Source organism: Chiloscyllium punctatum, chromosome 7 (assembly GCF_047496795.1).
Source record: "Chiloscyllium punctatum isolate Juve2018m chromosome 7, sChiPun1.3, whole genome shotgun sequence".
NCBI classification, from domain to species: Eukaryota; Metazoa; Chordata; class Chondrichthyes; order Orectolobiformes; family Hemiscylliidae; genus Chiloscyllium; species Chiloscyllium punctatum.
The window spans coordinates 83,392,804-83,419,771 of NC_092745.1; the positions used below are offsets into that span (position 1 = coordinate 83,392,804).

Genomic DNA, 26,968 nt, shown 5'->3' on the forward strand with positions numbered 1-26,968 from the left:
TCTATTCTAGTGCACAACAAACCCAACTTTACAATATTATAACAAACTTTAATAAAGTACTTGAATAAACTTCCATTTTAATATTATATTTGTACCAATTCAGTCACTATGTCAACCATATGTCAGCCCCCGATCAGTTCCTGTTTTTCTCTTTGTCACGTAAGAAATTATTTGATGACTGAGAAATGGACAATTGTATTTGGCTAATTAGCAAGAAGGCTCTACGAAAAGTGCATTATGCATTCATTATTTATGAGGCCAAACTTAATAAAATGGCCCTTTACTTGCCTAATGGGGAATAGTGACAGATTCCTTGAAAACAGAGCTGACTTTGGCTTGAAGCCAAAGGACAGTATTTCCTTACTTATTTCCAGACAGACCATTTTGAAATGGTCAATATTTAAATCAACTAACTCCAATCTTTAATGTGTGCACCCTGTTCATCAAACAGTCCCAGATATTTTAATAGCTTTGCTGTCATAAACTCATACAACTTCAAAAACAGAAAATATTATTTGATTAATTTCATGCAATCAATCAGATTTCACAGCTGTCTGGAATTTAATACATCCTTCAACAAGACTGAAAAAGCTGTCAGTCCCAATGTGATATTTCTACATTTACTGTTTTTCACCTTTATTATAAGGCAAACATCAGAAGTCCAGTATCTATTATGTTAGACTAAATGATTTAATAATAACCTAAAACAGGTCATAAAATGAGTCATGACGTTCTGAAGTCTTGCTACTGTAATATTACAAAATGGTCATTTAGTAGCACAGAATTCAAGTACTCATTTTGCACTCATGAGGGCAATTCGTAACAATACCACTTTCAAGGGAAAACCAACATTTATATTCTGAAAAGAGAACACTGTTCGGTGGCAAACAGACACTGATTGGTCAATGCAGTCTCATGGAGAATATATCAGTTAATGATAATTAACAGTTAACTACCAGTCCTTGCTTAAATTTTAAACCCAGACAAATTGACTCGGATTGGTCAAGGCATTGCTTTGAGAAATACACTGGTGATGCCTGTCACCTGTCTTGCTGAGGTGAAACAGACACAGTGCATGTACATGCTCTTTTTGTTTGTGAAAAATAGGGCCCTGTAAATTAAGATATGTAGTTTCCAGTACATAGATGTGCCCCACACTGACTGACAATCCTGAATTGGTTATCAATATAATTCTTTGCACACTTAGGGTTATCGCCATATGTTGTCCAATTGCAGAAAGAAAGTATCTCATATAATTAATAACCTTCAATAATTAGGCATCTGTGTAATATCTTATAAGAGACAGGGGATCTCTCTACTTCACATCATTTTGTAAGGCCAGATATGATCTGGGGTATGCTGGGTATCTTTCATTAAATGTAAGAGTATGTTCACAATATAGCTCTTTTGCTACATGCTTTTAATACTACAATAATAACTGAAGCATTATACATCGCCTGATGAACACATCAGTGTTTCACTGGGAACAATCATTTAGATCCTGGTGAGTGGAGCTTATAATGACAGTTAACTCTTTCAGGAACTGACTGCCTTGTACAACAATGGTTTTTCAAAAAGGCCTTTTTTAAGATGGATTTATAACTATATGATAAAAGTCAGAGAAAATGGAGTTAGTGGATAAGTAGCAAAATGGGCAGGAAAATGGCTACAAAAAGAGATAGACTGGGAGAAAATGGGAAGTATTGAATCACAAGGATTAGCTGGAACCACTTGATCAGAATCTACGTCAATGGTTTGTACTCGAATCCATAGTATAATTTAAAAATTTGCTCGCAACCTCTGCTGCAGACTTAATACCGAGGAAAACTACAAAAATAAATATAAGGAAAAGTTAATAAAACTCCTAAAAGGGTGTGTGATTAGAAAACTAATTTCAGATTGGTTAAGTTGTAGAAAGGAGGCTGCTTACTCCCTAAAGAAACAGATTGCAAAAAGAATAAAGGAGCAGAAGTTAGCTAGGGATGTATATTACTATGTTATTAAAAGTAGCATTGGGGTTTAATATAGCCAATAAAAAATTGTAACCTTGCCTCTGTAATTTCTTACTAGGAGATAAATGTTTGAAGGATGCAACCTTGGCCCTTCCCATGATACGGTTTCTCTTCTGAATGGTGATCCTTAAGGATGTGTTTTCTCCACATTTTAACACACTAATGAAGTTTCTGAGGACTCCTCCATTTTGAAGCTCCCATTTTAGTGACCCACGTCTATTACAGTGATTCATGGCTGTAGATATTCACAGTCTTCATACCATCTGATCCAGTTTCCACACAGTCTCTTAATTGGCTGACTGCCAGAAGATTGTTAGATTCTGGGGGGTTGTGATCACAGTTATCTAAGTATAGGCAGTCAACCATTTGCAAGGAATTTTCAGATAATTTTTTGAGTTTATTAAGAAATAGCAAATGAGATATTAAGTGTTAGTTAATTAGATCAGATGTTAAGTATATGATTGTGATAACTGAGGATGGTTCACTAATACCAGAGAACAACCAGATTGTTTGTGCAAAATGTGTCAGTTTCATTAAAGTTGTGAAAGCAGTATTGTGCTGTCTAACTGAAATGTTAGGGATCTCTTCCCTAGGTTTTCCACCTCCTCTTCTTATCCATCTTTCATCCAGAGAAGTTAGCTCCCTGCTGAAGACAGCAACCCACCCACAAGGACTGCCTGATGAGGACTGTCCCCTACCCCTGGGTACTTGTTGATATATTCTGCTTCTAGGGACTGGTTCAATATGCTGTGCCAAACAGGTGGAAGCTACTCATGATGCTGGAATAAATGTTGCCATGTTCCGCAGCTTTATCTAAGGGTTAGTTTGTCATTCTTTCAAAGAACAGAAACTTATTTTCTCAAGCAATGCATTGATGATAATTACATATGGAGCCAGGTGAATTGTTGATGCTAGTTCAATGGCCATCGTGACCTCAGTGATTGTTGTGACCTTTTCCTTTGTTTTAATATGATTGAAATTCAGCAAGCTGATTACTGCAGTAACAGCAGTTAAATGAAATCTCATGCTACACATTAAATATTAGGAAAATTCAGTTTTAAATGGACCTTAATTTTCAACAGCCCCTCATTTCAGATGGAAATATCTTTCTTCAAATCTCACAACTGATTCTAAACTATCTATTTTTAAAGTACAAGTTTAGTTCTCTAATTTATTGATCATGCATCACAGATAACATTCTGAAATTATTAAATCTGTTGATGTCAAACTTTGGGCAGCTATCAAACATAAATCCAACATCCTTACCAAGGGGTTTGACAGATATTAGATCCTAGGTCATACGAAGTGCATGATCCTAATTTTTGAATTTTTGTTCCATACTTTTGTTCCACTGGACCATTTTAACTAGAGGTTCTTCTGAGGCACAGGTCCTATCTTGGATTGATTTGAAGTATCAGGATAATGGGGAGATTGGGTGGCAAAATTGAGACATGACCTTAAAGGCCTTATTCTATATTAAGATATTTATTCTCTGTTAGGTTATAAATTGACATGGTAACCAAAAGGTGACTTCTCATTATAGTTTTTTTTTGGATTGGAAACAGAATGTAAGCTAGTCAATGATATAATATCATAACCATATTTTGTTGTTTTGGCTTCTTCATGCTGCAGTAGGTGCACATCTGGAGATATAAAAATTGTCCATTATTCTCCCCCTCATTCCATTTTCAAACATTCTGAAGTAAATAGCTGCTCTTTCTAAGCAAAATTCAATATGACTGTGTCCTATTCCATATCTGACATCTTTATGGGTGTGGGTGATGACTAGACCATTTACTGACCCTTTATCCAATTGTTCAAGCCTGTTTGTTTTGGCTTTATCCTGTTTCCTGATTTCCTTTCTCTTTACATGAAGTTCTTGGATTTATCCCTCTCTTCTCTTGGTTCTGCATTAAAACTACAGTGCCAACCTTTGAGGACTATTGCTGGTCCACACACGGTTAGGGTACATTCAATAGAAAAACAAATTATGTTTGGACTTAGAAGTTTCTCCACCTCCCCCTTCACCTGTACCCATCTTATGGATGTTTATTATTAAGTATTTCCACCCCCTGCCTCAAACCTTAGCCTTCAATTGTCCTTTACCAAAATTCATTTTAATTTCATTTTGAACTCTTCTCACTAATACCACTTTGATCATTAAAAAAAAGAAATTCTTGCTCTTCAGGCCACAATAGCCATTTTGTCAAGGAGGTGTACATATCTGAGACCCATTCTTCAGTGTACTTGCACCGTGTATTCCTTATTTTAGTTACTTCAGATGAAACAAATCACTTCTGCATGCTTACACTAGTATCCTAACATCATGCCACACATTCTTAACTTTTGTGTGATCTTATTAAAAGTTCATAAGTTGGATAGGTTGATTACTATTATATAATTGTCCTGTCTGCTTGGTCCCCTGATGTTTCAGGCGATGATCAAATCATCTAAATCTGCTCTCTTTAAAAAAAAAGCTTGAGTTTTAAAATGTCACCAATTTCCAACAAGATCCTATATTTTGATGTATATCTAATCTTCGTGTGGTTGAGCCCTAGAGATGATCTTGATGCGGGGGTTCTGAAGATTTGATGGAATCCAGCCTCATGTTTCCATGTATGGGGAAGTCCAAGGTTAGAGGCTGAAAATACAATGTAATCATAAATAAGGAGGAATTTCTTTACTCAGTGTGATGATAGGATGGAAGTTGCTCCTATACAGAGTGATTGAGCTGAATAATATTAACGCTAACATAGTGCATAAAAAAAACAAGTGAATAGAAGATGTTTATCCTGTGGATGATGTAAGTTGCATGGAAAGAGATTCATGTGGATCATGAAGACCGGAATAGACTGGTTAGGCTGAATGTCCTGTTCCTGTGCTGTAAATTCTATGTAATTCTATGTAATTGGTAGACTGGCATCAAAGCTAGCTTACCAACAATGACAAAAATAACATGCACTTAAAATTGTTTCATATTACAGGTTTGCATCCAGGAAGTGTACCACTGGAAGCAAGCACGCAATAAAAACACCCAAACATTTCAGCAGTCAAATGTAGTAAATACATCCCGGAATTGTGGTTTTTGTCTTATTGAAGCTCCAATTGAAGCTCTCCCCTGTGGGCAAACATAAAAAACACGTTATTTACAAGGAGGTGGGGAAGGTGTGGGTGAGGCTCAAACAGCAAGGCAGAGGAAAGAAAGCTCTTACTGTATGGAAGGTTGCTGATTGGAACTGTACACTCTGAAGATCACCTTGAGGTTGGAAGATCTTCCTCTTGTCTCACATGAATTGCAGAAATGGGCACTTGATTTGTAGAGCTATCTAGTCCCATCTGTTTTAAAGCCAACTTTCCATGCTGTTAAAAAAAAACAATGGGTTTAGGATGTCTATGGAGTCTGCAAGAGAGGGAAAGTTGAATGGGTGACAGATTTACACAGGAGCTGAGGTTCCAGTTCCAGGATAGCAGGATCAGATGCAGAGAGTTTAAAAAAACAGTTTGTTTGTGGATGTAGGTTTGCTCGCTGAGCTGGAAGGTTTATTTCTAGTCACCTTGCTAGGTAACATCTTTAGTAGGCCTCCGGGTGAAGAACTGCTGATGATTCCTGCTTTCTGTTTATATGTTTGGGTTTCTTTGGGTTGGTGATGCCATTTCCTGTGGCGGTGTCATTTCCTGTGGTGATGTCATTTCCTATTCTTTTTCTCGGGGGTTGTAGATAGCGTCGAACTCGATGTGTTTGTTGATAGAGTTCTGGTTGGAATGCTATGCTTCTAGGAATTCTTGTGCATATCTCTGTTCGGCTTGTCCTAGGATGGACATGTTGTCCCAGTCAAAGTGATGTCCTTCCTTATTTGTATGCAAGGATACTAGTGAGAGAGGGTCATGTCGTTATGTGACGAGTTGATCTTCATGTATCCTGGTGGCTAGTTTGCTGCCTGTTTCTCCAGACAACAAGCAAAACTAATGTAATTTACAAAATACTGTGTAAGATCTGTAACAAACACTACATTGGATAAACAGTTTGTTTGTAGCAGGCTAGGCCTCATCCTATCCTGAGGCATGTTCCCACTTAGAATACATTTGCCAATCATGAATGCTCATTAGTATAGAACTTCATGTAATTACATTTTCCCTTCAAGATAATCAGTTCACAAGAATGTCAATGTATTGCTCACATGCAAATCAATCTCAGTGAGTTGGTGGTGGAGTCATTTGTAGGATTTTGAATTCATCTAAACATTTCAAACATTTTCGCTGATAGTGACATTGGACAATATCCTTTACACTAGGAGAAAGTGAGGACTGCAGATGCTGGGGATCAGAGTCGAGAGTGTGGTGCTGGAAAAGCACAGCATGTCAGGCAGTATCCGAGGAGCAGGAGATTCGATGTTTCAGGCACTAGCTCTTCATCAGGAATGAGGCTTGTGGCCGGTGGGAGGCTGAGAGATAAATGGGAGAGAGGGTAGGATTGGGGGTAAGGTAGCTGAGAATGCGATTGGTAGATGAAGGTAGGGGAGAAGGTGATAGGTCGGAGAGGAGGGCGGAGTGGATAGATGGGAAAGGTGATGGACAGGTTGAGAGGGCGGTGCCAGGTTGGAGGCTTAGGACTGGGATAATGTGGGGGGAGGGAAAAATGAGGAAACTGGTGAAATCCACATTGATCCTGTGTGGTTGCAGGGTCCCAAGGTGAAATATGAGGTGTTCTTTCTCCAGGTGTCGGGTGGTTAGGGAGTGGTGATGGAGGAGGCCCAGGACCTGCATGTCCTTGATGGAGTGGGAGGGAGAGTTGAAGTGTTCAGCCATGGGTCAGTGGGGTTGGTTTGTGCGGGTGTCCCAGAGATGTTCTTTGAAGTGATCTGCAAGTTAGCGTCCTGTCTCCCCGACATAGAGACCACATTGTGTGCAACAGATACAGTAGGTGACATTGATGGAGGTACAGGTAAATTTCTGTCATATGTGGAAGGTTCCTTTGGGGCCTTTGACGGAGGTGAGGGGGCAGGTGTGGGTGCAGGTTTTGCACTTCCTGCAGTGGCAGGGGAAGGTGCTGGGAGTAGGGTGTGGGCTGGTGGGGTCTTGGATCTGACAAAGGAGTTGTGGAGGGAATGGGCTGTCCGGAATGTTGATAGGGGTGGGGAGGGAAATATATCTCTGGTGGTGGGTCCTTTTGTAGGTGATGGAAGTAGTGGAGGATGATGTAATGATTATGGAGATTGGTGTGATGGAAGGTGAGGGTTCTGTCCTTGTTGCGTTTGGAGGGGTGGTGTTCAAGGGCAGAGATGTGGAAGTGGAGGAGATGCGCTAGAGGAGGAGATGCGCTCGAGGCCATCGTTGGCCACATGGAAGGGGAAATTGCGATCTTGGAAGAAGAAGGCCATCTGGAATTTCCTAAGGTGGAATAGGTCATCCTGGGAATAGCTGCAGTGGCAAAGGAGGAATTGGGAATTATGGATGATGTTTTTTACAGGAGGTAGACTACAGGAGGAGGAGTAGTCTGGGTAGCTGTGGGAGTTGGTGGGCTTGGAGTAGATGTCCGTGGTTAGTTGCTTGCCGGAATCGATTGCTCAATATCCTTTACACTGCAGAGCAGGGGCAAACAAGTATACAATTCAATACCACCATGTCTTCTAGAATGGTAGGTAGACTAATACAAATATAAACATTTCGCAAAGGAGGAATGCAAATACTCTGTGTTATTTAATCTGGAATAAAGAGATGTCTCAACTCCTTGTATACATTAATGCATGCAAATCATAAACTGGCAATGCATTCATCTCTCTGACCGTGCTAGCCTCACTAGATAATGACATGGAGGTGCCGTTGTTGGATTGAGGTGGACAAACTTAAAAATCACAAACACCAGATTATAGGCTAACAGGTTTATTTGCAAGTACAAACTTTCGGAATGCTGCTCCTTGGTCAGGGAGCTAATGGAACAGGATCATAGGACACAACGTTTATACCAAAAGATCATAGTGTCATGCACTGATTCAATATATTGAACAAACCTAGATTGCTGTTAAGTCTTTCATCTTTTAGAATGGGTTGCAGGTTTTGATTCAGTAATATGTAAGTCCAAGAACTTCTTTCAAGTCACATTCCGGAGATAGCTTAAGGTTTTAATAAGATAAAGGTGACATCTCAGCTCAGACAATGCATTAAAGGTGTGAGGTTAGAGTGTGTATGTATTCCAGTCTTGAGTCAGACTGGGCGTTCTAGTTCCAAAGTAGGAATTTATAAAATGTCACATGGATTATAAAAAATATTGACTGCCTACAGATTGGGTGCTTTTTGAACAAAATAGAATGTATCTGCAAGTACAATTTTCAAATGCAAATTCACCTCATACATTTGAAAGAAGGTCTGGGATTTACATATTAATGAATCAAATGCAATTCATTCTAAAAGATGGAAGACCTAACAGCAATATGGGTCTGTTCAATATATTGCATCAATGTATGACACTATGATCTTTTGCTATAAATTCTGTGTCCTATGATTCTACTCCATTAACTACCTCATGAAGGAACAGTGCTCTTGAAAGCTTGTACTACCAAATAAACTGTTGGACTATAATGTGGTGTCATGTGATTTTCACTAAATAATGACAATGCAAAAGTGAGTAAAGTGAAACCAAAAGTGAGTAAAGTAAAATACCTCCCCTATCAGAGACACACTTTTCCTGTCCAGTTCCAATGCCAATAACATAAGACCTAGCAAGTGCAAGTAAGTGTTCTCAAAGTTAAATTTCATTTGTAAATACTTAACATTATTTACAAATGAAATTTACCTTTGAGAACACTTATTTGCACTTGCTATGTATTATGTTATTGGCATTGGAACTGGATAGGAAAAGTGTGTCCTTGATAGGGGAGATTATTTTACAGTCCGCTCTACCTGCTGCATTGCCATCTAATGGCAGGTTTCACCATTGAAACAGTTCCACTGTCATGTGATCATATGTGCCTTCTTTGCACGATGTTGGCACTTTAAATTTTAATTGTAATTGCAAGAGTGAAAATTATGCTACGAGAAAAAAAGCTCCTCAATGTGTGCATTAGTGACATCTTGGAGATATATCCCCCTATTTATCTCTTTATCCCACCATGCCTTCACTCCTCTACATTTTTATCAAGAGTTGGAGTGGAATGATAATTTCCAAGGATATCAACTTGTGCCACCAAAAATGGGCATGGGTTTCAATATTTTATCGTCTTCCTATGGTAACTCATAAGTCATCTGTGCAGGTCAGTAATTCATTGGCATTTGACATTACTATTGTTTTTACATATTGGTATGCTGTGGCAACATTGCCATAATTGAATTGAGTAGGATAGCTGGGTGGCATGTGGCTCAGTGGTTGGCATGCAGCCTCACAATGCCAAGTTCATTGAATTCAGTTCCAGCCTCCCGCGCCTGTCTGTGTGGAGTTTGCACATTCTCCCTGTGTCTGCATGGCTTTCCTCTAGGTGCTCCAGCTTCTTCCTACAGTCCAAAGTTGTGCAGGTTAGGTGGATTGGTCATGCTCAATTGTCCATTGTACTTAGGGATGTGCAGGCTAAATGGAGTAGCCATAGAAAATGCAGGTTTACAGGGATAGGGTGCAGGTGAGGGATTCTGGGTGGAATGCTCCTCAGAGGGTTGATGTGGATACAATGGGCTGAAGGGCAGGTTTCTACGATTCTATTTCATTGGGAGCAATTACTTTGCTAGGGTGTTTTAAGGCAGAATGATATACTGGAGCAGGAAAAGGTCATTTTGTTTCCAGTCTTTGATTGCATTAATTTTTCTGCTGCTATCATGTAGGGAGTGACATTATCATGACAGATGTGGGCGACCGCTAATGACTGTACTTACCCATTAAAAACTAAGCTGCATTTTGAAAGTATATTTTGCCAGCTTTCAACTATAACATATTGTCAGCAAAGAAACTGCAATCTACAATTTACTAAACCATATGCAAAAACAAAACACAGCAATGCATTTGTCAGGAATAAGTTGTGCTGATTGCTGCAGAACCTTTTAACACACTTTATGAAGCATGTGTTGACTTGTCTGGAACATACATTCTTATAAAGAATAGCATTTTACTTTGCAGGTGCAACATATAGCACCTCGGTCTGTTTAAAATTAGGAAACAAATTATTGCAATTATTTGGCATTCCACTGTGCACTTTTGGTTTATTTTGGGAGCTGCTAACGCACTGATAGAAGAACTGACACTTTGCAAAAAATGGTGCTGGAATGTGATAACTTCCAGTCACAGCCAGAAATGGAATCTGATTACCCTTCTGTACTGACATAAAAATCCATGAAAATTACAAGTTTTTATTTCAGGATGTACAAATCTGTTTATCGATAAGCGTTGTTTACTTTCTGACCTTGACTCAGCTCGCACTAGTTACTGTTTACTGTTTCACAATTTGTTCTACAATAGTATTTATTTTTTTCTCTTATCTTGATTCATTGTTCCACTCCCACCGACATTCTTCTCAGAGGAGTAAGCCTGATGAGAGACCAAAAGAGGGATTTAAACATCGAGGCAAGGAGCATGACTGGGGGATGGTCAATGAATATTTTTCATTGTTACCTACAACGTAGATGATGCCCAGGCCATGGTAACAAAGCAGGAAACTCAGTCACGAGAAAAAGTTTAAAATTGATGAGGAGGTGATATTGGATAAGCTGTCCGTCCTTAAAGTTAAGGCACCTGGACCAGATGCAATACATTCAAGGATATTGAAGGAAGTGAGAATGGCAACTGCTAAGGCATTACCAATACTCTATCAAACTTCACTGAATTAGTGGGTGGTGCTGAAGGATTGTTTTCTCTTGGAAAGGAAAAGAGGGGATTTGATAGGAATTTTCAAAATCATGATGGGTTTGAACACAGTGGTTTGGGAGAAACATTTCCCAATTGTAAATGGATCAAGAACCAAAGGGCTTAGTTTTAAAATGCTTTATGAAAGAAGTAAATTAGATGAGGTCCCGGAAGACTGGAGCGTAGCGAATGTTGTGCCACTATTCAAGAAGGGCTGCAAAGAAAAGCCCGGGAACTATAGATCAGTAAGCTTAACATCTGTGGTGGGTGATTCTGTGGTGAGAAGATTCTGAGAGATATACATGCATTTGGAAAGGGTTTGATTAGAAGTAGTCAACATGGCTTTATGAGTGGGAGATGATGTTCAAGTTCTCTGACAAAGTGACCAGAAAGGTTGACAAAGACAGGTGGTGGATGTAATCGATATGTACGTCATTAAGGCCTTTGATAAGGTTCCACATGGTAGGCTGCTCTGGAAGGTTAGACCACATGGAATCCAGGACGAACTAGCAAACTGGATACAAAATGGACTTGTTTGTCTGAAGCAGAGGGTAACAGTGGAAGTATCCTTGTTGCATTGGAGGCCTGTGACTAGTGGGGTCCCTCAGGGGTTGGTGCTGTGCCCATTGCTGTTTGTTATCTATATCAATGATTTGGATGAGAATGTACAAGGCATGATTAGTAAGTTTACTAATTAAATTAAAATAGGCTGTATCATGGACAGTGAGGAAAGTTCTCAGAAATTGCAGCAGGACATTCATCAGCTGGGGAAGTGGGCTGAGAAATGGCAAATGGAGTTTAATATAGATAAGTGTATTTTGCAAAGTCAAATCAAGGTAGGGGTTTCATGGCAAGTGGGAGGGCCTTAAGGAGTAATAGACAATAGACAATAGACAATAGATGCAGGAGTAGGCCATTCTGCCCTTCGAGCCTGCACCGCCATTCAATATGATCATGGCTGATCATTCCTAATTAGTATCCTGTTCCAGCCTTATCTCCGTACCCCTTGACTCCACTATCTTTAAGAGCTCTATCCAATTCTTTCTTAAAAGAATCCAGAGACTGGGCCTCCACTGCCCTCTGGGGCAGAGCATTCCACACAGCCACCACTCTCTGGGTGAAGTAGTTTCTCCTCATCTCTGTCCTAAATGGTCTACCCCGTATTTTTAAGTTGTGTCCTCTGGTTCGGCACTCCCCCATCAACGGAAATATGTTCCCTCCTGCCAGAGTGTCCAATCCTTTCATAAGCCTATACGTTTCAATCAGATCCCCTCTCAGTCTTCTAAACTCAAGGGTATACAAGCCCAGTCGCTTCAGTCTTTCCGTGTAAGGCAATCCTGCCATTCCAGGAATTGACCTCGTGAACCTACGCTGCACTCCCTCAATAGCCAGAATGTCTTTCCTCAAATTTGGAGACCAGAACTGTACACAGTACTCCAGGTGTGGTCTCACCAGGGCCCTGTACAGCTGCAGAAGCACCTCTTTGCTTCTATACTCAATCCCTCTTGTTATGAAGGCCAGCATGCTATTAGCCTTCTTCACGACCTGCTGTACCTGCATGCTTGCCTTCATTGACTGGTGGACAAGAACACCCAGATCTCTCTGAACAGCCCCTTTACCTAATTTGATACCATTGAGGTAGTAATCTGCCTTCCTGTTCTTGCCACCAAAGTGGATAACCAGACATTTATCCACATTAAACTGCATCTGCCATGCATCTGCCCACTCACCTAACTTGTCCAGGTCACCCTGTAATCCCCTAACATCCTCATCACATTTTACCCTACCACCTAGCTTTGTGTCATCAGCAAATTTGCTAATGTTATTGCTGATACCATCTTCTATATCATTTACATATATTGTAAAAAGCTGCGGTCCCAGCACGGATCCCTGCGGTACCCCACTGGTCACTGCCTGCCATTTCGAAATGGAGCCGTTAATCACTACCCTTTGTTTCCTATTAGCCAACCAATTCTCTATCCAATCTAGTACTTTGCCCCCAATCCCGTGCGCCCTAATTTTACTCACTAACCTCTTGTGTGGGACTTTATCAAAAGCTTTCTGAAAGTCCAGGTACACTACATCCACTGGATCTCCCTCGTCCATCTTCCGAGTTACATCCTCAAAAAATTCAAGAAGATTAGTCAAGCATGATTTCCCCTTCATAAATCCATGCTGACTCTGTCCTATCCTGTTACTATTATCCAGATGTGCCGTAATTTCATCCTTTATAATAGACTCCAGCATCTTTCCCACCACTGAGGTCAGACTAACTGGTCTATAATTTCCTGCTTTCTCCCGCCCACCCTTCTTAAAAAGTGGCACAACATTAGCCGCCCTCCAATCCTCAGGAACCAACCCCGATTCTATTGAACTCTGGAAAATAATCACCAGCGCATCCACGATTTCCCGAGCCACCTCCTTCAGTACCCTGGGATGCAGGCCATCAGGTCCCGGAGACTTATCAACCTTCAGACCTAACAGTCTCTCCAACACCAAATCCTGGCAAATAGAAATTCCCTTAAGTTCAGGTCCTTCAGCCACTGTTACCTCAGGGAGATTGCTTGTGTCTTCCCCAGTGAACACAGATCTGAAGTACTCATTTAATTCCTCTGCCATTTCTTCGTTCCCAGTAATATATTCCCCTGCTTCTGTCTTCAAGGGCCCAATTTTTGTCCTAACCATTTTTTTGCCTTGGACATACCTAAAAAAGCTTTTACTATCCTCCTTTATATTCTTGGCCAGTTTACCTTCGTACCTCATTTTTTCTCTGCGTATTTCCTTCTTACTAATCCTCTGTTGTTCTTTAAAAGCTTCCCAGTCCTCCGTTTTCCCGCTTATCTTCGCTAAGTTATACTTTTTCTCTTTTAACCTTATATGCTTCTTTACTTCCCTTGTCAGCCACGGCCGCCCATGTCTCCTCCTGGGATCTTTCTTCCTTTTAGGAATGAACTGATCCTGCATCTTCTGCATTATACACAGAAATATCTGCCATTGTTCCTCCACGGTCTTCCCTGTTAAGGTATTATACCATTGAACTTTGGCCAGTTGCTCCCTCATAGCTCCATATTTCCCTTTATTCAACTGAAATATTGTCACTTCAGATTGTACCCACTCCCTCTCAAATTGCAGATTGAAGCTTATTGTATTATGGTCACTACTTCCCAACGGCTCCTTCACTTCGAGGTCACTGACCAATTCTGGTTCGTTACACAATACCAGATCCAGAATCGCCTTATCCCTGGTCGGCTCCAGCACCAGCTGCACTAAAAATCCATCTCTGAGGCACTCCACAAAGTCTCTTTCTTGAGGCCCGATACCATCCTGATTCTCCCAGTCTACCTGCATGTTAAAATCCCCCATAACAACTGTAGTAACATCTTTGCGACAAGCCAATTTCAGCTCCTGATTCAACTTACCTCCAACATCCAGACTACTGTTTGGGGGCCTGTAGATGACTCCCATGAGGGTCTTTTTACCCTTAGTGTTTCGAAGCTCTATCCACACTGACTCTACATCCCCTGACTCTAGGTCCGCCCGCGCAAGGGAGTGTAGTGGAACAGAGGGATCTTGGAATTCAGGTTCATAGTTCTCTGAAAGTGGAGTCACAGGTAGACAGGGCAGTGAAGAAGGCTTTTGGCACACTGGCTTTTATCAGTCAGGGCATTGAGTATAGAAGTTGGGAAGTTATGTTGCAGTTGTTCAGGACATTGGTGAGGCTGTGCTTGGAGTATTGTGTTCCGTTTTGGTCACCTTGTTATAGGGAGGTTGGAATTAAACTTGAAAGAGTGCAGAAAAAATTTACAAGTATGTTGCCAGGACTCAAGGGTCTGAGTTATAGGGAGAGGTTGGACAATTTAGGACCATTTCTTCAGAGTGTCGGAGACTGAGGGGGTCCTTATAGAAGTGTATAAGATGATGAATGTACTCTATCTTTTTCCCAGGGTTGGGGAGTTGAGGACTAGAGGGCATCAGTTTGAGGTTAGAGGGAAAAGAATAAGAGGGAACCTGCTGGGCAAGGTTTTTAACACAGAGGGTGGTACGGATATGGAATGAGCTGCTAGCGGAAGTGGTTGAGCCAGCTACATTAACAACATTTAAAAGGCATTTGGACAAATACATGGATAGGAAAGGATTAGAAGGATGTGGACCAAGTGCAGTGAAGTGGGTTTAGCGTAGATGGACATTTTGGTCGGCATGGACCAGTTTGGGCCAAAGCGCCTGTCTCCATACTGTAGGATTCTATGACTCCATGACACAGTGATAGAGTGCATTAGATTGTACTGCCTGGAATATGGTTGAGGCAGATTCAGTTAAGGTGTTCAAGGGGGCATTGAAAGACTATTTATGGCTTGGAAACAATGTGCAGAGTTAGAGGGAAAAGGCAGGAGTCTATCACTAACTCAGCATGCTCAGAGAGCCGAAACAAACATAATGAGTCAAATGGGCTCGTTCTGCACCGTAACAATATGTGATTGCTTTTTTAACTTGCCAAATAGTCACCCTTTCAACTACATGCAGTGTGGAAGAACAGCGGGATCTTGGTGTTCAAGTGCATAGATCCCGCAAAGTTGCCACCCAAATGGATAGAGTTGTTAAGAAAGCATGTGGTGTTTTGGCTTTCATTAACAGGGGGATTGAGTTTAAGAGCCACAAGGTATTGCTGCAGCTGTACAAAACCTTGGTGGGACCACTCCTGGAATATTCTGTCTGATCTGATCAAGGTATACAGGGTAATGAGAGGCATGGATAGAGTCGATAGCCAGAGACTTTTCCCCAGGGCAGGATTGACTGGCACGAGGGGTCGTAGTTTTAAGGTGTTAAGAGGAAAGTATAGAGGAGACGTCTGAGGTAGGTTCTTTACGCAGAGAGTTGTGAATGCATGGAATGTGTTCCCAGTGGTGTTGGTGTCATTAGAGACATTTCAGCAACTACTGGACATGCACATGGACAGCAGTGAATTGAGGGGTGCGTAGGTTAAGTTATTTTATTTTAGATTAGGAATAATCCTCGTCACAACACTGTGGGCTGAAAGGCCTTTTCTGTGCTGTACTTTTCTATGTTCTATGTACTATCCATTCCCCATTAACGTATATGAGGGATATTGAGTGCTCTTGCTAATGTGCTGATGCTGCATTCTCTCCTTCATGCAGTTGATAGCAGTGGAACAAATCTTACAGCCTCTGTACCGTAGATATATTCTTCAAGTTTGAATCATCAAACATTCATCATATGAAGTACAGAAAATAGTGCCAGCTGAATGACGATAATAGCATTCAGACTCAAATAGAATGATAACTGGAAAATGTGTACGAGTTTGTGTCGATAATTTTAATTAACTAGCAAAAGCATAGTAACAAGATCGTCAAAATTCATTTTGTATCAAATCGTCCATCTGGTAAGTAAAATTGAGATTCTGATATAGTTTTGTGTTCCTCAGAATTATTACAGATGTTTGTGATTGGTCTTTTTCTGAAGTAAATAATCTGGGACAGTATCTCATTTAAAATGTTAGAACTAAAAAATGGATTGCCTGTTTTTTGATTGTGAAAGGTGTGGTTCATTATTTACAACTCACTCGCATCTGTTCAAATTGGAACAGACAGAACACAATATCTGAATACCTGGCATTTTGACTGAAATTAGGGTTGGCTCAAGCACATCTGCTGTCATATTATTTTCCATGCTGCTTGCTGCCTCTGTGCAAATAGGAGAGACCAGTACCATGATTTTCTAATCACACCAGACAGCTGCTCTTCTTAATGGTTCACTTCGTGAAAGACAGGAAATCATGGGTGATAAGAAAACATTTTGCAAAAATCAGCATGATCTTTCAGCAGGTAACAGAGGCAGCTCCTCACTTTAGTGATACTAGAGACAGTGGTTACTAAGTTGGATTCTAGGAAGAAGGCAATGTTTCCTTGGGTGAGAAAGAAACAGCCCAAAGAGGGAATGGGATCACAGCACCGCAGAAATTAATGCCTGGAATCTGATTCCATAGATGCAGTAGCAATGTATCAAAAAATATTAGAGACTGCACTGGAGGTCAACATGAGTGAATGCATCCTTTCTTTCTTGCCACACCACTGATCCCTCACTTTGCTCAGTACACAAGACTCATGTCATGCTTTCCAAAGCACTTCCTCATCATCAGGGCTTACACTGAACAGTCACTAGAAGATAAAGTTGCAGAAACATGCTTCTATATAGGGCATAGATGAATATTTTGGTGGGGCAGTATACAGCAGAGTGCTGGTGACTATGCACATTGAGATGCTTGGGCACTGACAGCCCTGCTGGCCCCTTTTGTCACTGTTTTGTAGCATGGAAGATTCAGGCTTAAATAAGGCAGAATGTACAACACAGAAGTTGCAATTTGATCCTTTTCTTCAGAGGAGTAATCATCAACATAGTGATGTCACTGTTGGACTGACTCAAAATGATACATTTGGTGGACATTTGGTATCAGTCTCAACTGCAGCCCAGGCAAATCTACCAAATGGCTATAGTGGAAGCTCATCTGGAAGCCATAAGATCTATTGTTATCACACAGCCTTAGTTTGCACCCATTTGCTCCAGATTTTAAGTACATCAAGGGGCCCAAAAGCTCCTGCAGCACTCTGGCAATCTTTGCACAATCAGCTTACTAAGATTACTAAAGTGTCTCACCTCTGGACTCTGAACTCTCACAGGGGACAGCATATATACTACTACCAATGGCACTCTTTCAGTGCTCTTCTTGTTGCTGCCACCCATGCCAAAGTGGTACAGTGCGAAGTCAGTCTTTGAAGGTCATTCTGAAAGGCCATCTACAGTGCCCCTTTGAAATTCAGTAGCCTTCCATCAGCCATGTTACAGTCATTGGGATAGTACTGTGCATAAGCACGAGGTCAGGCAAAGACTTGTCCAGAGAGGTACAAAGGGAAAGTGCATTGAGCAGCTCATTCATTCTTGTTTGCATCACTAGAAATGTTGTTATTAGAGCTGTTCTTAGATGTTACTTATTGTTGACCTCTGTTACTGGACATTAGGCAAAGAGTGTTTGAGATTGGGAATGTGTAATGGATCTGAACGTGGTGATTTGTGGGTCTATATTGACATTTGCAAGTTATTTACAGAGGAAGCAGAACTCCACAGAGTATTGTCTGACACACTATCTAGTTTCATGGGGTCCAGGATAGCTGGACTATGCCTTCTTCTGTTCCTTCAATTTTGCTCTTCAATCTTTACAGCACTTTGAGTGTTCCATTTCCTCTTCTTCCTGTATACCATTTTGAGGGTCCAATAGTGGTGTCCTTCTGTGGCTATATTCCTAAACTGATTAAAAACACTTTTAGGAACCTGGCTCGCACCAACTATGCTCAGTGAGAAGTCACTAAAAATATTGCACCTTCAATTGTGGCATGGGAACATTTAATTATGGAATGTACCAGTCTCATCTTGCAGCTGTATGCTGACTTTCACATCAGCTCGTTCGTCTGTGTGACATGGGTAAGCCCTTCGGCACACTGAGGTGAAGACCTGTTCATGTCTTGCTTGTTCATTTGGATCATGTGGCCATGCAGAAATCAACCAATCCACTCTCAATAAGTGGTACAGCCGGGTCTGATATAACGCGATAATTCTGTTGTGCGATCTTGTATTATAAAAAAATCACGCAATAGCCATGCTATTTAAACTAATCGTGCCGGAATCACATTATAGACAATACAAGTATGGAAAGTTTGCATTCTACAAATAATGGTCTAAATTCTTCAATCGCGTTAAAGCCAATTCACATTGAAGAAACACGCATTATAGCAGAACTTTGTGTGTTCCATTTCCTCTAGTTCCTGTGTTCCATTTCCAGGGTCCAGTGGTGGTGTCCTTCTGTACGAGTGCTACGTGAATCAGTTTTGTGCTCTTATGATTTGGAAATTCTTAATTAAAGAATATAACTCATTTGCATTATACTTTATCAATTACTGCATCTCTCTGTAATGTTAAATTTGAGAGTAATATATTCACATTTGTTATTGAAGTAGGCAAGTTATAATTTCCTTTGTCTTTTATTCTAGATCTCTATGTACGTTGGTGTGTAAATGGACCTATTCTGCAGAAAAAGGCTGGAGTGATTGTTTCTGGAAACGGATTGGACTTGCAGACTTAATAGCCAACAACTACTCTAAAATAGGTATGCAATAGCAGTTGTTACCATACATGTATTTATTTGGGTATTTTAAAATAGGATATTTTGTACTTGAGAGATGTTTGTCATGTAATGCAGATTTGTGGCTCAGTGCTGTAGCTATATATAGTTCCTATAATCAAACAAAATTCCTAGCCTTATGCTTCAAGTATGGGAGATTCTCTGACACATTCACGTGAGATTGGTGCAGGCTCCCTCCAGTTTGCTGATTCAGAGAATATTTTCCATTAGTTTGAAAGGGCACTGGTCAGAAATATTTCAGATCTATTATTGGTTTAATAGTCCAAGATTCAAAAATCTAACGTTCAATCATCCAACAAAAATATACTTTTACAAGTCAATATTGGCCTTTTTATGGTTTTAATACATTATTTCCATTGGTTAAAGCCTGTGATAACGTTTGTCTCAATCAATTAAAATCTCAATTGAAAACATACCGGCATTCCACTTGGAATAACGTGTGATCTTACACAGTTTAACTCGTTGACTACCATTTCAAAGGCTGATTTTAACTTGTGGCTGGTGCCATGAGAACTTAATATTTGTGCATTTATAATAGGTATGATCCTATTCCATTAAAATTGTGCAGTTTTCACAAGGATAATCTCACTTCATTTCTGACTTGCCACTTTTAGTTACTGTCTGATGTTTTGCCCTGGGAATAGAAGTATGCTGTGTGACGTGGACAGAAGTTTTGATTATGCCCGTAACGTTGATTCTCCTGCTCCTCAGGTGATGCCTTACCTGTTGGGCTTTTGCAGCACTCCACTCTCGACTCTGATCTCCAGCATCTTCAGTCCTCACTTTCTCTCTGACACAATATTGTGCTAAGATTCCTGCTCCTTGTAGTTCTTACATTCACATTGCATCCAATAAACCTTTCTTCAGACCAAATTTGTGTAGTGATCCTATCTGAAATTTTAACCAAGCTTTCTTCACTTGCGAAATTCCAACATGTACTGATTCAATTTAATGTTTCTGACATTTGCATTTTTAACTTAATGCTAGCAAATTTATGTGTCTAAGTATTAGTTCCCATGGATTCCTAATACAAGCTGCAACTTCTATCAGGAACAGTAACATTACACATATTTTACTGTCCAGAATGAAACTCAAGCACATATTTAATGCTCTCTGAACTTACGCTGTCCTGTATCATTGCAGTCACATGCATAATTGAATGCTATTAAAAAGAATGTAGCCTTCATTAAGTAAAAATGGCATCAAATACCTGTCAGAAAATTCTGCGTTGTAACAATCCTATGCCGTCTGAAATTATTTGCTGTTAATTTGATAAATAGGTCCATGAACTTGATTTTCCCAATTTTATACGGCATTTGAACCCCTGAATAATTACTGAATAATCTAGTCACTGCTATGTAATATGTACAGGTAAAGAGATATCCAAGTAAATAGAGTAAAATACTTACATTACTTTAATGTGAGCATTTTTCAGAGGAACATTTGTTAGAGTGGAAATTCTCTTGGCCACTCATCCGTAAACCACCAGGACCTGGACACAGGAATCAATCCCTACCTCAAATGTGGACTTTGGATCACACTGGAAAATTTGCAATGAACAATGTAATTTAGGTAGCTTGCCTTAATGGCTGTGACCTTCAGCTAATTGTTTGTGAGGAAAGGAGAATAGGATGCTGATGATCATGGCCCACCAACAGTTCTGCAAAGTGCTGCATCTGGATTTTTTTTTAAAAACAGCTCATATTTTGTGAATGTTTGCATTTAAGACATTAGCCACCACAGAGAAACCTACAAAGAGCAAATCCAGTGCCTGTTACATTAATTCAACAATACACATGAAAGTAGATAATAGGCCTCTCATTGCAGATATGAAGGGCCTAACATCTGTTTTAAGTGTCCCGTAGCAATGCCTGAAAGTTTGCAATGTGTATTTGAGTACATTTCATTTATCTTTGGGGTGAGGGTTGAAATCCAATAAAGCTGGTACTTTTCTTGCACTTGTGCCCAGAAAACAGAAGATGCAGTTCAGTTTCTACCAACATTTCCTGTTATCATAATGTATAACTGTTTGATAAAAGCTGGAGAACATTTTGGTGACTAAAACTGAAATATGTGAAATGCCTCCATAGAATACAACACATGAACAACAAAACTGAAAATGAGAATATGTAAAATGTAGAATGGTTGGTTTCACTCTTTAAAAAAATTGGGCTCATGCTCTGGGTGTGCACAATATCCTTTCAGCTTTTTAGCATAGATTTGATTCAAGTTCAGAGTCTTGGAATGAAAGTCTGTTTTTCTGCTGATTGGAGGAGAGCCATCCTGTAATTAAGTTCCCCAGTAAATTCCTATTTCTGTATAATTGTCAATGCACAACCTCCAATTCCAAACAATTGATCACTAAATTGACAATTTTGTTTGAACAGTGCACAAAAAACTCCTTGTTCAGGCAGTGAATAAACCAACAAGAAAAGGAATTGATCTATTTTAAGATTGGAACAGAAGTATATTATTGGAGTAGCACAAGCTTCATTCACTACCTAGAACAGCCGTTACCTTTGCAATTTGTTGTGTCAGAATTTTGAATTTTCTAACACTCCCTGTTGTTTTCTGCTTTTTTTAATCATACAGATGAGCTATTGGCAAGCTATTGTTCTCACCAATCAAAGTTGAGAAAATAGAGTATCATTTTTTTTTCCAGTTTTCACAATAAACAGTTGGCATTTTAGTAATTGGTTCCTGCCATCTTGTGCTAAAGATTGAACAACAGGTAACTGATTTTATATTGGTAGAAAAGAATTTTACCAAATTTCAAAATTTATATTTTGCATGGAAATTTGATTTCAGGATCTAATTGCATCTTACTGCATGTGACTGGAAATGTGGTTGCCTGGGAAACTGTGCTAACTATCCCAAATATTAATCTGCAATTGGAACGTGCTACATTGAGAATGTGTTGGCATTTCAGCTTTTTACAGTTGATATAACACATTTGGGAAGAATTGCCTCCTGGGCAATTTCAGATTGTGCCTCATTGTTCACTTGCTTTTATATGGCTAGTCTGCAATAGCAGATATATTATCCCTTTCTGTTATGTAACAAAATTTCCCAAAATTACAGTTTAAGGAAAAAGGATACTGTCATTCATTTATGAACTTGAATTATTCTGACAAAAACAGAAATAAATTCCTTCATTTGTTTATGATTACTGAAAGCTTTTGAAGTCCACACAGACTTATTTTCATATGCTATTCTGAAATTATCAATTATTTCTGGTGAATATTATGAAGCAGTAAAGAAGTGCATAGACCATTAATTTGTTTTTTTTCAATGGCGATGACATGTTGAGAGGAAGACCTTTGCAAAGATATTCTGACAATTCTCCAGACAAATTTGCTGAAAAAAGCGTAATTTACATTTTATAACTGGCATCGGTATATTGTGTATAATTCAAGAGCCTCTGATTGAAAAGGTGGGAAGTGATCCATTATTCTAGATCTACACCCACTGTACATCACACAAAATATGCCATGATGATGATTTTAGTTTTAAGGACTGTTAATATGAAACAGGAAGAAATTAATATCACTATTGGGTTGGAGACAGAATATTAACATATATGTGCATCTGAAATAGACACTCGTGCAATTAGACATGCTGAATGTTGTTAAAAGTATTAGTACGAAGCTTAGTAAATTCAGCCTCTTCATTTTTTGCATTCTTTTAATCATTTTTCTTCAGTTATTTAGGCTTGCATGATCTTTGTGCTAATTATTTTAAAAGTATTGTTTTTCTCCGGTGCAAATTAACTTTCTAAAAACAAATAACCCATTTGAAGTGTTTGAAAGAATTAAAATAGGGAATCATGTTAGGCTGCATAACAGAGGCCCTGTCCACCCATTAATATTCACACACTTATCTACAGATGTGAAGTAATATGTTTCAGTTTAAAAAACAGTTGGCAGATGTGAAGATTCTTCTGTCCAGAAGAGACTGGAACAACATTTACTGAGGGCAGTGGGCCCGACCTCACCAAGTGCCCACCTTCCCCAAAATGAAGAAAAGCTATTTGATTGTTTGTTGGCTGCTTGAGATTGGTGAACTGAGTCCTAGAATTTCCTGACTCTGCCTATCCACCTTAGGAGTGAAAATCCAGACTAGTCTCTGCTCTATTCTCAAAGACCTGCTTCAACACAATGATATGTCACAGTTTGCAAAACTGAAAACTGTTCTGATTGTTTCTGTTTTTCACAAATCCTCAGTATGGTTTGCAGCAGCAAGCAGAAAACGAAGGTTAATTCAACCTCAGTACACTTGGCTTTCTATTCACTCCTTGCTTCATAGAGTTCAGTTCATGGCAACCTCAGGTCACAAGGCTTTTCTTGGAGCCAGTTATCCAACAATGTAGTACTTTCTCATTACTGTCCTGGTGTGTCAACCTTGATTTTGGATTGAAACTTCAATTCATTAACTTTTTAAATACTGTGGAAGAACTGATAAATTTTTCAAGAATTTTAGTCACATTTGTGATAGTTTTCAAACCTTAAATTCCACCTACATATAATTTTAGATTACTTTCTGAACAAATCTAATTCTGCATCTATTCTGCATCTATTCTGCATCTGGAGTGATGTACAATTATGATCATGATAAAGCTTTATAACATGGGGTACAAATAGCACACCATCCTTTGTGTCAGAGTTTCTGCCTATTTTCTTGATAATTGTTAGACTTGCGTTTAGCTATTATAAGTTTTTGCTTTTGGTTAGACATTACCTGACAAAGGAGCAGTGCTGTGAAAGCTTGCGACTTCAAATTAACGTGTTGGACTATAACCTTGTGTTGACTTCTGAATTTTTCCTTCAACAGACCTTCCCTTTTGTTCTTTTCGTGTTCTCCCTAATTTCACTTAGATAAAAGCTATTGCATTTATAAATTTTTTCAATGCTGATCATCAATCTGAAATGTTAACTGTTTCTCTCCATAGACCCTTTGAGTGTTTCAGTATTTTCTGTTTTTATTTCAGACTTCCAGCATCTGCAGAAGTTTGCTTTTGATGAATCAAATGTTAGTTTATTGTGGGTTAAACCCAGCAAGATGACCTTTTTAGTATATGAATTAGACCTAACTGACAACTTTATTAAATAACGTTTAATTTCAAAGTGCATTCTGTCTGACCTGAATATGAGTCATTACACCACACTAGTTTTTAACAATAGAATACTGTGGTCTTGCATATTAATACATAACTTTCAATGGCACTGAAAACCTCAACAATTTGAAAATCTTGAGATTTATTGACATCTATGATTTTTAATTAACTTGTGCTTTGCACGTGCAATTTTAAAGCGTAACAGTCATTATTTAATTTGTTGACAGGGTTGTACCATTTAACAATATATGATAGTATGAAGCTAACTTAAAATGTTCACAGTCTTAAGCAAATTTTTTTATATGTTGTAAGTTTTTAACTATCCTGTCTGTGTATCCATCCATTCACAGAACCACTATGACTCTAGATGGGAAAGAATGTGAACTCATAATTCTGTGTCAACTGTTGATGTTAACTAAGTTGTCATATGTTTAAAAATGCGTTGCTGGAAAAGCGGAGCAGGTCAGGCAGCATCAAAGGAGAAGGAGAATCGACGTTTCGGGCATAAGCCCTTCTTCAGAAATGAGGAGAGTGTGCCAAACAGGCTAAGATAAAAGCTAGGGAGGAGGGACTTGGGGGAGGGGCGTTGGGACTGCGATTGGTGGAAGGAGGTTAAGGTGAGGGTGATAGGCCGGAGAGGGAGTGGGGGCGGAGAGGTCGGGAAGAAGATTGCAGTTCAAGAAGGCGGTGCTGAATCTGAGGGCTGGGACTGAGAAAAGGTGGGGGGAGGGGAAATGAGGAAGCTGGCCTTCTTGACCTGCAATCTTATTCCTGATCTCTCCGCCCCCACCCCCTCTCCAGCCTATCACCCTCACCTTAACCTCCTTCCACCTATTGCATTCCCAACGCCCCTCCCCCAAGTCCCTCCTCCCTACCTTTTATCTTAGCCTGCTTGGCACACCCTCCTCATTCCTGAAGAAGGCTTATGCCCGAAACGTCGATTCTCCTTCTCCTTTGATGCTGCTTGACCTGCTGCGCTTTTCCAGCAACACATTTTTAAGATCTGATCTCCAGCATCTGCAGTCCTCACTTTCTCCTAAGTTGTCATATGTTCCTATCACCAATCATAATTGTAATTAAGTTTACATATGCTAAATTTAGATGGTAATCTAGTTAAGAAAAGTATGACGGCAAACTTAAGTTCTGTTGAATATGCATCCTGTACGTCATGGCAGTTCCAGGCTACTCTTTATGTTCTGGACAACAACAAGTGCAGGAGGTATCACTTTGTGAAGTAGTTTACGGTTCAGTAGTTGATGTCATTACTGAGTATACATGAGCCTGAGAGCTACATGAATAACTAATTTCTGAAGATGGTCAACCCACAGCTGGAGAATGTATAGGTAGAGAAGGAATAATTGACTGTCTGTCAGACAGAAAAGGAGAAACAGGTGAGATGTCTTTCACTCTATGCCAAAGATTCGGTTCTGAATATAATAGGGTGATCGATCCTCTGAGGATTATAGAAAAGAAATCCAAAGCACGATCTGTGAATCAACAGGAGATGATAAACTATGTCACAAAAGCAATAATGATGGAATATTCCACGGTCAGGAAGCAGACAGCTATTTCCATGGCTGCAGACATGACTCCAGGACCGTTGGTGCCAGGATAAAGAATGTTACTGAATGGTAAAGCCTTCTAGTCGGCGAGGGTGAACAGTCACATGTGATGTGCATTGCCACCAATGAGAGAGCTAGAGGAATGAGGTACTCCATGCAGACATTAAAGAGTCAGGAAATAAATTAAAAAGCATGACCTCAACAATATTAATCTTTGGATTACTCTAAATGTCACAGAGTAAAGAAATATTGGATAGTGCAGATGAAAAGGTAGCTGGAGAAATAGTCCAAGAAGGAAAGTTTTAGATTTCTGAAGCATTGGGACTGGTTCAGGAGCTGATGGGACAATCTGGTTATGTTGTATCAGTTTAGAATGTCAGCCAAAATTTTTACCAGGAGGCTTCTTTGTGCTGTTGGGGAAGCTTGAAACAAGTTTGCAGAAGATTGGCAACCTAAGAACAGATTCAGCAGAAAAAGAAGCAAATATTGGAATAGAAGGCAGGAAAATTAGTAAATGACTTTGGAGGACAATAAAAACCTAGATTAGAAAACAGACAATACAGGGGCTCTCCAGTGATCAGTAGAACGTATTGCAGTACACTGAGTCAATAAATAAAGCAGATAAGATAAGGATGCAGACAGACACTTGGAAGAATAGAATTATAGAGTCATAGAATTTTGCTCGAATAACTTGTCTGAAATGGCCGTAGTAAACAATCATTAACCTTGTCATGCATGATGTGGAGGTGCCAATGTTGTACTGGGGTGAACAAAGTCAGAAGTCACATGAACCGAGTTATCGTCCAACAGGTTTATTTGAAATCACAAGCTTCGGGGCACTTCACCTGACAAAAGAGCAGTGCTCCGAAAACTTGAAAATTTCATGTAAATCTGCTGGACTATAACCTGGTGTTATGTGACTTGTGACTTCTTATGCAAACAGCACTGATGCTGCTTGTACGATTCCAGTGTGAATTTGATGTGTAAGTTTGCTTGCCAGTATGCTTTATCTTATTATTTCATGTATTTAACAAATTAACCAGTAATCCTTGAAGAGGTTCCTGGGCAATAATAAGTTTTTATTCTTGTGAGCCAAGGATAGATTTGAACCTCCCATGGAATCCATCTCCAACACTCTCCCAGGCAGCATTTTCCAAATCCTGACAATTCTCTATTGAAGAATGATTTGGAGATGCCGGTGTTGGACTGGGGTATACAAAGTTAAAAATCACACAACACCAGGTTTAATTG

General features: G+C 39.6%; 1 protein-coding gene across 7 annotated transcripts in view; it reads left to right on the plus strand.

Moving 5' to 3' along the window:
- fggy (FGGY carbohydrate kinase domain containing) overlaps positions 1-26,968 on the plus strand; it is a 364,543-nt gene that overhangs the window by 144,028 nt on the left and 193,547 nt on the right. For all 7 annotated transcript variants that reach the window (XR_011961146.1, XM_072574221.1, XM_072574223.1 and 4 more), the window contains exon 8: positions 18,891-19,006. Coding sequence is in view for 6 of the 7 variants with exons in the window: in XM_072574221.1 (XP_072430322.1) it covers positions 18,891-19,006 (116 nt within the window). In the remaining variant the exon portion in view is untranslated. The remainder of the gene's footprint in view (positions 1-18,890; positions 19,007-26,968) is intronic.